The 12,178-nt window shown below is 42.7% G+C and overlaps 1 protein-coding gene across 1 annotated transcript; it reads right to left on the bottom strand.

Moving 5' to 3' along the window:
• Positions 1-7,333: 7,333 nt before the first annotated feature.
• Positions 7,334-11,830, bottom strand: LOC120959791 (uncharacterized). The gene is made up of 4 exons (XM_049608934.1): positions 11,351-11,830; positions 9,427-9,722; positions 7,800-8,186; positions 7,334-7,766 (listed from the first exon to the last, which is right to left on the bottom strand). Exons 1-4 carry the CDS (start codon positions 11,828-11,830, stop codon positions 7,334-7,336), a joined length of 1,596 nt encoding a protein of 531 aa, XP_049464891.1.
• Between the last annotated feature and the right edge of the window lie 348 nt (positions 11,831-12,178).

A 12,178-nucleotide genomic window follows, 5' to 3' on the forward strand; every position in this document is an offset into this window, starting at 1 on the left:
TATGCACCCAGCGGATTTCATGCGAAGGATATTGGAAAGCCATCAAAGAAGTGGGCATGATGGTAAGGAAACTTTGATTCTTTTTACTTTTAGATTTCTTATCCTTATTTTTGTTTACAACAACCTGAGATCGTCGGTGCGGGCCTTATGGGAACTGCGCGGTCAGAGCAATAACCGGATGAGCATTTCGTTTCAGGTGGAAATTATATCAAGTTTGTGAATTGAAGAGAGTTACGGCACATTGTGCCACACTAAATAAATTTATTTTTATTTCTTCCTTCTATGGCAGCTTGTTTTAACATTTCCCTGTATGTTTACTCTTGCCGGTGCTTGTGTCAGTTTTCATTTTAAATATTCTTTATCATATTCTTTATCTATGTCTATTCCCACGTGGTTTGTGGCGATAGACTTAAATAAGCACTGTATTTGGGTAGTTACTAAAAGCTATTTTTTCCTGACGATCCTTCCCAGCTACACCGTGCAAGAAAAGTCCCATCAAACAACACGTCTTAAGCCTCATGCATCCTGTTGTTGGCATCCTGGCGGCTGATATCTGCATCTATTATTTAAGTATAACTGCAAAATGCAAAATCATCTCCAGCTATTTTTGCTTCAAATGCATCAAACTTTTGTTCATTTTCGATTTTTTCTATTGCTAAACTCTGCGCATTTCTTCTCATACCCTTCATAGGATTCAGTATTGTGGACTGCTAATTTAAAATAACCATAATCTGTGCGCTGCGTGCATCTATTTTCATTAACAGCATCCGACAACGAAGGCAGCAGCTTCCAGAATGCTCTGTAGAAGTAATTGAAAGGACTGCTTGATTTGCTCCTGCTGCAGCCTGGTGTTCATAGTCGGTGATCATCATTATTGGTGATGAAGGCAGCACAGGTTCGTACACCGGAAACGTAGCAGACTCGTTGACGGTTTCTGATCATTTTTCCTGGTTATATTTTTAGGCAAATTTATCACAATAGGACCAGTTGCTCGTTCAGTCGTTATGTACGATGTACCGGTGCTTGTCGATGGCACTTGGTTACCACCATCAACTATCTTGCCTGGCGGACGGATCTGGCTAGGAACACAGGTAAAAAATTGCTCAGATATAGCAGTACTCGTTGATGGTTTTTGAACATTAACGCTGATCATTTTGGGTGGTGTACAGCTCACAATACAAACAGATCCTCTAGCAGCCGCTATCACCGATGCAGAAGCACTGGTGGGTAATTGTTGTCTTACAACAGCGGACATCATACCACGCTGATTCTTCGGAGCATGAACTTCGACAAGCGATGCAATCGATGGTACTGCAGATCCCGCCAATGCCTGTTGTCTACCGATCTTCATGCCTGATTCCTGCGGTAGAGCATCAGCAACCGGTACCACTGATGGACGGAACGGACGGAACGGACGGAATGGTACAGGAACACCAGGTAATGTTGACCGATGATGATTACCATCACCGAAACGACCTACTTGTGAAACAAACACACACATCAATACACATTCAAACATACATCCACACACACACACACATGCACACACACATACACACACACACACACATTCACACACACACACACATACACACAAACAGAAACACATACAAACCACACATAAACTTGGCCCAACGGGTGCACGGTGCGTTAAAAACCCAATGCCCTATCATTCTGTCCGATACTGTACGCAACAACCGCGCCCAAATCTATGGCATAGTATTGGGTGTTAGCTCGTCCGCTAGCACCGGTTACACATCCTGTTGTTGGCATCCTGGCGGCTGATATCTGCATCTATTATTTAAGTATAACTGCAAAATGCAAAATCATCTCCAGCTATTTTTGCTTCAAATGCATCAAACTTTTGTTCATTTTCGATTTTTTCTATTGCTAAACTCTGCGCATTTCTTCTCATACCCTTCATAGGATTCAGTATTGTGGACTGCTAATTTAAAATAACCATAATCTGTGCGCTGCGTGCATCTATTTTCATTAACAGCATCCGACAACGAAGGCAGCAGCTTCCAGAATGCTCTGTAGAAGTAATTGAAAGGACTGCTTGATTTGCTCCTGCTGCAGCCTGGTGTTCATAGTCGGTGATCATCATTATTGGTGATGAAGGCAGCACAGGTTCGTACACCGGAAACGTAGCAGACTCGTTGACGGTTTCTGATCATTTTTCCTGGTTATATTTTTAGGCAAATTTATCACAATAGGACCAGTTGCTCGTTCAGTCGTTATGTACGATGTACCGGTGCTTGTCGATGGCACTTGGTTACCACCATCAACTATCTTGCCTGGCGGACGGATCTGGCTAGGAACACAGGTAAAAAATTGCTCAGATATAGCAGTACTCGTTGATGGTTTTTGAACATTAACGCTGATCATTTTGGGTGGTGTACAGCTCACAATACAAACAGATCCTCTAGCAGCCGCTATCACCGATGCAGAAGCACTGGTGGGTAATTGTTGTCTTACAACAGCGGACATCATACCACGCTGATTCTTCGGAGCATGAACTTCGACAAGCGATGCAATCGATGGTACTGCAGATCCCGCCAATGCCTGTTGTCTACCGATCTTCATGCCTGATTCCTGCGGTAGAGCATCAGCAACCGGTACCACTGATGGACGGAACGGACGGAACGGACGGAATGGTACAGGAACACCAGGTAATGTTGACCGATGATGATTACCATCACCGGCATTCGAGACCAGCGCTGACACTTCATCCGTTACCTTCACCTGTTCAACAACACGGACTGGCATTCTTTGTTGACTCGCGCTGAACGGCCACTGAAACCACCGAAGGCACTGCACTTGTTGTCGGAAGTTGTCCAACAACACGCACCGGCAATCCGGGAGGACGGATAGCACGAGGAATGGCAACCGGAACCACCGATGGCACTGCATTTGTCGTCGGAAGTTGTCCAACAACACGGACTGGTACATCTGACTGACGAAGCTACTTATCACATACCCGCATTTTATGTCCCCATTCTTGGTGTTTCCGGGTTACTCGCCATCGCGCTGTAGTCGGATCATACTGCACCTGTCCTGCTTCGATTAATGTCTCCCCAAAGACAATATTAGAGCACGCGTTCCTATTCCTCATCCTCCGGCACCGTCTGGAGAATGTGGGAGTCACTGCTCTATAAAAACCACCGGACTACCACAAACTGGAAACAGCGGAAAACCCCGTGGGTCACCGGCCACCGTGCTAAATTGAAGCAAAGTTGAAGTAAGTCTGACAGTATCTAAAGTAATAGAAAGACAGTTTGATAAACTGGTTAACAATGTTTATTTTTCATTTCAGCTAATATGCCGTGCGAAAAAGCAAAATAAAATTTTCATTTTAATGTTTATTAAGCTACACCGACATTATATTTTTCATCTAAAACGTTTTTGATGTGTTTTTTCTCATTGCGTTTAGGCGTCGTGTATCAGATCGCAACTGCTAATAATTTCGTCGTCTGAGACGGACTGTTATGGAGGTACAAAATCTTCAGTGATGCGTTCACGCATCTACGAGCCGGTAATTGGCGGTATCCAGATCATCGTCGTACTGTTAGCTTACCTAAGCTACCGAAATTAGCGACAGTGTAAAATGTAAGTGAAAGACAAATTGACGATATAATTAAAATTAATGGTTTACATGGATTGCGCTCCACTAACAATATTTTTCTGTTATATTGTCTATTTCAGCTGTGCTGTGAGACCTACAGTTGCCTCTCACAACCGTCCGGAAGTCGCAGTGATTTGGTAACATCAAGTGCATCACCACCGCACGAAGCGCAGCATATTGACGCAAGCCCAAGCGGACAGCAACCAACTGCAGCAAACGTACGCCGAACGAATGGTCGTGGTAGACGCGTTAGGATTGCAAGGCGATACTTGCGCTCTAAAACAGATGTTTGGACCACAGAGGTGACGTTCCGAGATTGTAAAAACATGTCGGGCCCACAGGTACAGTATCGGACATTAAGATAGGACCCTTTTTTTTCAATGCACCGTGCACTTGTTTTGCCACGTTACTCGTGTTTGTGTGTGTGTGTATGTGTGTATGTGTGTGTGTATGTGTGTGTGTGTGAGTGTGTGTGTGTGTGTTTGTGTGTGTGTGTGTGTGTGCATGTGTGTGTGTGTAGTAGTAGAAAGTGAGTGTGCTTTTTAATGTGTATTTGCAAGTGCGCGGGTTTGTGTCTGAAAAACATAGCTTGCCATGATGTCATATTTCGTTGAAATTATTCTTATTATGTGTGTTATCATGTGAAACATTGTGCGTTTACACTTGGATAAAAACTAAAGTTTGCATCGACAGCAGCCCTTGTTCCTCGGACGAAAACGCAGGTGTGCTGTTTCATGAATGTGAATGCGACACCGGTGCGAAATGGACAAAAGCACAATAGCAATGAACTCGGCATTCCCTCACAGGTGTTTCTCCAGTGCACGCCATTGAAAGGCCTTCGTGCATCTCTGCGTTGCACGTTGTGTGCGAATGGTAAACTTTGTGCGTGCATTGAGCTGGCGCGCAGTTGTTCTTTTCAATGGGCGTTTTGTTTCATGAGCGCGGCAGTATTCTGTTCTCGATTTTGAAGGGAAGACGCTTACTCGCGTACTCGTTGATAGTTTTTATCCATGCGATGTTTTCGCTGCTCGACAACGATGTAATTCATCGCGTATAGAAGTAGAACGCAGGCAGAGCACGGGATCAGCCGTGTCCAAGTTTTTAACCAGCGCGTTCTTGACGGTCCAAGCAAGCAATGTTAGTAACAATGGGTCGAGGTAAACGTTGTACCGATTATCAGCGCCATATGTAAAAGCGAATGGCTGCTGCTGGCATTAAGCGCAAAAGGATCGAGTTCGTAATGGAACGATCGCGCACTTTTGTGGCAAACGCGCTTCGGACAACCGAAACGTGCTTAGACAACTGAAACGCGCTTGGACAACCGAAACGCGCAAGTCAACCGGACGTCCTCAGAAGACCACGGCGAAAGAAGACCGTAACATTGTTAATATATCGAAAACACACTGATCGCGAGGGCGGTGGTCCTGCTTATCACACCAAAAACCTAACCCAAAACACAAAAAAGCTACTTACAAATCTATACGAAACGACCTACTTGTGAAACAAACACACACATCAATACACATTCAAACATACATCCACACACACACACACATGCACACACACATACACACACACACACACATTCACACACACACACACATACACACAAACAGAAACACATACAAACCACACATAAACTTGGCCCAACGGGTGCACGGTGCGTTAAAAACCCAATGCCCTATCATTCTGTCCGATACTGTACGCAACAACCGCGCCCAAATCTATGGCATAGTATTGGGTGTTAGCTCGTCCGCTAGCACCGGTTACACTGGTGCGGGTAGGAAGCGTGCAAATGAAAAAATCTGTAAAAATGTCCCCCTTATTCCTTTATACATACAAGAAACGATCACGAACGATCAGCATGAAATGCACTTGACTGATATTATTCTTCTTTCTTTAGTTTCAGATAAGCCGTTCTCATCAATGCCATACCATGTACGGTCGGCTAGTTACACTTCATCACGAAGGACAATCACATCTGGGTCACGGAATGCTGCCAAAACAAAACGATGAAGCTGGTTTAGTCCTCGATGACGACGCAACTCCTGCACGTTCGTCGTCATACTATCATTTCAACTGGAGGCATGTTTGTTTAGGCGGCTACAACAAATTGTTTGAACATGTTCAAAACAACATGGCTTCTCACAATTACTGGTAATGTATTGCATTCTCTACGCTTTATTTATATGAAACGCAAATAACTTTGTTTACTTATTCTATATTTTATTTTTTTATTTAATTACAGGTGAATGCTGGAAATCTCCCTGATAGCCATTTTCGTGCGCTGAATTAGGTTTGTATGAAAAATAGTGTATTTTTAGAATATTTAATTATCAATAAAATAACGGTCGATTTGAAAATTAGCTGTGTTGATATACAACCCGAATGAAAGAAATACACGGATAAACGAATGTAAACAATACACGAAAGAACGGGAGGTCCGTTTCATCCGTACCCCCCCACGCCCAATCATGTCTTCCGTTGGGCGCCTGAGCCATGCACGGTTGGGCGCCCGTTTCTCCTCCTCCGGCGCCGTCAGTTTAGCTGTCAATTGCCTGCCGGGTACAGCATCGAACCATCGCTCCGTATGTCCCCCCTCCTACGCGTACAAAACCACCAGTACAGCGTGACGCTTTGCCGGAGATGGTTGTGCGCGTTTTGTTCTAAGTCCCGCGCGCAGTGTTTGTGCGTTGATGCGTATTTCGTTCAAAGTCTCGTGCGCCGGTGTGTTTTGGTGAAGTGTGAAGTGAACAGTGTGTACAGACGCACATGCAGTGCGTGCATCGACAGGTAGGAATTTACTGAACAGAGGCAACGCAGATTGTCGACAAGTTTCCCGCAGCCTGGCTCGACCCGGTATTTTGCAGTATGACGCCATTCGTGAGTATGATAGATTCTGAATGTGTTGTGAAAGTGTAATTTATGTTTCAATAAAGTGTATAATGTAACCAAAAATGACCGTGTTTGTGTTTGTTGTTAGAATAAGTGCGTATTTGCGATCGTGGCAATGCATGAAAGAAAACGAGAAACGAAAGAAACAAATATCTTTGGATGTGTTGGTAGCATGATTGGAAAGAACACAACACATTGAGAACTGCAGAGCCCACCGTGCGTTACGGGTGGGGAGGGAGAGGGCTCGCGCGAGGGTGTAACTCATTCCTCTAAGAGTAACTTCTAACGGGGGACGGTCAAATCACTCAAAAAATACACTCATTTTGCCGGACGGGTACCGTATCAATTCATGCCAGCCTACCGAATAATTACCGCAAAACTCTTATGTACGAATTTGTGTGTTCTCATACCATTTGTTCTATAAAGTAGTATAGTTCATGAAATTGCTCCGGATGAAACTAAAGATATATGTTTTTGATTGCACTTTTTTATTAATAATAAGGGTTAATAAAATTAATTTAATATTAATATTAATTAATAAAAAGTGTAGTTTTATCCTACATGAAATTTTACGAGCCAGTATTGAAAGTAACATCCGAAGAAATAGTGATATTTTGAAAGAAAATGCATTATTTTATTAACACCACAAACTATAGGAAAATTTCTGCCCCACAACCAGTCATTTATCAGGAAACAAAATCGTTTTAAAAATGTTTTTTCAGTAACTATTTTGAAATAAGAAAAAATTGAGAAAAATATATTTTACCGAAACATGTTTACGTATTATAGATCTATTTCTAGCATTATATTATATCAATCCATGTGATTAAAGAAGTAATTTTTGAAATAATCTCTTAAATCCGTTGCCTGGTGAGATGAATGGTTGTTGGCTCTATTATAATTGATATCTGAAGCCCTTGTGTTTTTAGCTGGATTTGGTAGTGGTTCTTTAAATTCCATACAAATATTGTGTAACAAACATGTTGTTTGGACTATTAACGTGACATGCTCTGGAGTTACTTGTAATTCTGTTTTTAAGCATCGCCATTTAGCGACTAGTATGCCAAAAGCACATTCAACGCAACGTCTTGCTATGCTTAACAATTCATTGAAATGAAGTTTGGCTGGATTTTCACTATCTGGGTAGGGACGCAGTAAAAAAGTTTTCAATGGGTAGCCTTGATCGCCAATTAGCACGTGAGGCACATCTTGTCTAGTGCCAGGAAGTGGTTTGGGAGGAGGAATATTCAAGCGATTCTACTGTATTAGTTGATACAACGTTGATGTCTTAAAAACACCACTATCACAACGACTCCCATATTCGCCAACATCAACGGCTATAAATTTGCTATTGGCATCAGCTACTGCTTGCAAATGCAAAGAAAAATATTTCTTGTAATTGAAATATTGAGTACCGGATTTTGACGGTGCCTTCACTTTTACATGTTTGCCATCGATGGCACCAATGCAATTAGGAAATTTCCATTTGTTAAGAAACTCTCTTTCCACTTTGTTGAAAGCTGAAGTTGTTGGAAAAGGAATGAACTCTTCGTTCAATGTCTTCCAAATTGCTTCACATGTTTCATAAACAATTGTACCAATCGTATTGTGAGCGATGCAGAAAGTGAACGACAGTGATTTGAACGGCAATCCTGTAGAAAGAAATCTGAAAAATAGAAGCTAAAAACATTTTTTAGACATTGACATTAAATCATTTTTTTAGTGTAAATACTATTTGATCTGATTATAGCACTACATAATGCAGATGCGAACGTATAAATTATTAACTGAAAATTGCTATTTTTCTAAACAGCCACTGCTCCGGAATATCTCGATGAATAAGTTTGTGAAGACGACTTATTTGAAACGGAACCAGTTGATAATTCGTTAAAGGAGGCAGCGGGAAAAAAACGGCGACAAGATGGTGCTGTTTTGGAGGAGCTGGTAAACTTAGAGAAAGAGATACATAATATATTAAAAGAGCGTAAAGAAAAAAGTGGCAACTATCATGCTATGATGAGTTTTGTTCCTCTTCTGGATTCGTTGTCAGAAGAGGATCAAATGGATGCTCGTGAGCAAATAATACAATTTGCTCATAGGGTAATTCGTAAAAAAAGGACACATATATCGTATGTGCCGTGAGTTTAATGTCATTTGTGATCGTCATCAACCTGACATGTCGCGCACCGCATTGTTGAATAGTATTCGTGTCGTGCGACCTTTTACATGTTAATTATGTTACTTAAGACTAAGCGTGACAAATGAATGACCGTAATGTGACTATGTTATAATGAATTAATGTAAATGAATTCGCTTCAAGTGGGCCACTTGCGGTCCGTTGAATTTTAATAAATAAATAACAAATAACAAATAACTAGTTAAATTAGTACATTACTAGATGCTTTACGAATTATTATGAACTATTTTTATGAACTAAAATTAAGACAACATAAAAAAAAAATGAACTATAGTAGAACAGTTGTTATCGATTACTTTTTTTAAATATAGTTAACCATATAGCTCTGCTATTGCCACGTGTTTACGCGTACGCCAAGTAACAGCTACGCAACATTACTGTGCGGTGTACCCAGCAACAGCAACCAGACTCCTGCGTGTCGACGCGCGCATTCGGCCAGCACTCCAGTAATACTCGATTGAACAATCCATCGTGCCAGCTTGTCCACCAGGCGACCAGCCTGTCAGCTTGACAACCCGCCATCCCGCCAGCCAGCTCGCCATCGAGCCAGCCGATGTCCAGCCAAGCTGCCACTCAGTTAATTGGGTTTTGTTCTAGTTTAGCATTCAACGAGTCAAAACGAAAAAGTTATTTTGAACAACCACGTCACACGCTCGTTTACGTTATTTTATATCAAAATATTTGAAAATAAAATATAAATAACATATACCTGAGAGTTACCATCAATCGTTCTTCCGGAGAGATATATGGAGTATGTGTAGGCAACTTGGCGATGAAAGGTTCTATCTTTCTCAATATAAAATAAAATGTTTTTTTCGACATTCTCATATACTGGAAAAACTTGTCTTCTTGTTTCAATAACTCGGGAAATAACACATAGTACTGTCCATTTCGCTTACGATGTTTCCACAGATCGTTGGTTTTATTGCGCCATTTCTTTAGTAAGATGTAACGCAAAGAGAAATTCGTACTCAACATGACCTCAGTGTCAGAATCCAAATCCATCTACAAATAAAAAAAATAAGAAAAAAGTTTAGCCCACATGAAAATGATTGATGGTTATGATAATTGATTCGTAGAGCGCCGTTATGCTCAAGAATAAAGTAAAAGCAGTAGCGATTAGAAGCAACAGAGATACCCGTTAAAATTAATATTCTTGCTCGACCTGGATAAGTTATTCGTTTTGATAATACTCGTCATTTAATTCCGAAAGTAGTTGCGCTGAGCTCTGTCCCCTAAGTGGTGCACTGATAACGGAAAACGTATTTCCGGAGAAATTTCCTTGGGTGTTGCTTTAGAATTCACTAAACAAGCTTTAGAATTCACTAAACAATTAATTTTATTCCGGGTTTTTGTAACGGCGATTTCACAAGCGAATAATGGTTTTCGGGTGTAGGCGCGGTTTAAAAATAGTCCGGTCTCTCAGCTGATCGTTTGCGTACTGCCCTTTTTTGCGTACCGAGATAGCATGACCCTTGGTGACTAGTGATGAGTCAAGTAGCACTGTGCCACCACGCACACACAGCACAGTAAAATGTGCGAGCACAATTGCACATTTTATAAAATTGTGGTGCCACACTTAGCAGAATTTATGTGCTCCGCACAGTTTGTGTGCGCCGCACAGTTTGTGTGCTCCGCACAGTTTGTGTGCTCCCCACAGTTAGTGTGCTCCGCACAGTTTGTGTGCTCCGCACAGTTATTGTGTACAATCCGCACAGTTTGTGTGCTCCGCACAGTTTGTGTGCTCCGCACAGTTTGTGTGCTCCGCACAGTTTGTGTGCTCCGCACAGTTATTGTATGCAACTGTGCGGATTGTACACAAACTGTGCGGAGCACACTAACTGTGCGGAGCACAGAAACTGTGCGGAGCACACAAACTGTGCTGAGCACACAAACTGTGCGGATTGTACACAATAACTGTGAGGAGCACACAAACTGTGCGAAGCACACAAACTGTGCAAACTGTGTGGTAGCTGTGCGTAGCACAAAAAGTGTGCAAAGCACACTAACTGTGCGATAACACAGTAACTGTGCAAAAACTGTGCGGGAACACAGCTACTGTGTGACCACACATTAAGTGTGGTACCACGCACACACAGCACAGTAGACTGTGTGTGGTACCACAGCACCACACAGTGAAAAGTGGTACTTGACTCATCACTATTGGTGACCCCTGTTCTCGACCGTGACCTAGTTTCTAATTTCTTGTATTCTCTCTCTCTTTCTCTCTCTCTCTCTCTATCGGACGTAACTTCATTTCCCTCTCGCCTTGTTTCTATCTCCCCCTGTTTATCTTCTGTTGTCGGTGTTATCCTCCTGTCTAACGCCACCTGGTGCTCGGTTTGATAACCAGCCCGGATTATCGCGAATGGAGAAGTGACAACCGATCTTTATAAACAAACATTTTATGTGCTGACAAACCGCATGGCAAACGTGCCAACACTCCACCCCGTCAATCCTTTACGCTTTCAAGGATTTACTAAATAAATAGCGCGTTTGCTCAGTGACGATAAAGATGAAGTGTTTGAAGGGTGGTAACTTTCCTATACTGTATCGCAATCGCACTCAACATCAAGAACAGCGATTTTAACTACTGGTCTTTTTAGTGACTTGCCGTTTGCCGTCCGCACTACCACCTGCCTTATTCTGCCGTCTTTACCGGCTATCGTCTCCTCAACCTTCGCCCTCAACCAATTCTTCCGCGGACCCTCAGCGATGAATACAAGATCGCCAACATTCAACCGACGCGTATCTTCGCGCCATTTGGACCTAGTGTTCAGGGCTGGCAAATACTCCTTCAACCAACGGTCCCACATCGCATCGGCTAAAGCTGTAGATCGTTTGTAGCTGCTTCTTAGTGTTTCTGCTAAATCTACGTTGGGACGCAGCTGCTCCTTGGTTCCGCATGAACTCCCTAACAGAAAGTGGTTGGGTGTAAGCGCTTCTGCATTTGACGAGCTTTGCGGCATATAGGTAAGCGGTCGGGAGTTGATCAGACTTTCTGAATCGGCTAATGCGGTTAGGAGTATCTCGTCGTTCAGTTTCCTACCGTCATCCAGTGCTAGCATAGCTTCCTTAACACTTCGCACCATCCGTTCCCATGCGCCTCCCATATGGGGTGCCGAAGGGGGATTAAATATCAATCTGGTCTGAACACCGGTGAATGTTCGGGACAAGAGTAGTTGATGTCCGCCAGTTGTTTCGTGAGTTCATTATTGGCTCCAACGAAATTGGTCCCGTTGTCGGAAAATATCTCGCTGGGAGCTCCGCGTCTGCTAACGAAACGTCTTATCGCCATAATGCAGGCTTCAGTAGAAAGGCTGTGCGCTACTTCTAAATGCACCGCTCTCGTCACTAAACAGGTGAATACTGCAATGTAACGCTTTTCCTTGCGCCTCGAATTAACCACCTCGATCGGCCCTAAATAATCTACTCCCACTTTACAAAACGGACGTACATAT

Source organism: Anopheles coluzzii, chromosome 3, assembly GCF_943734685.1.
Source record: "Anopheles coluzzii chromosome 3, AcolN3, whole genome shotgun sequence".
Taxonomy (NCBI): Eukaryota; Metazoa; Arthropoda; class Insecta; order Diptera; family Culicidae; genus Anopheles; species Anopheles coluzzii.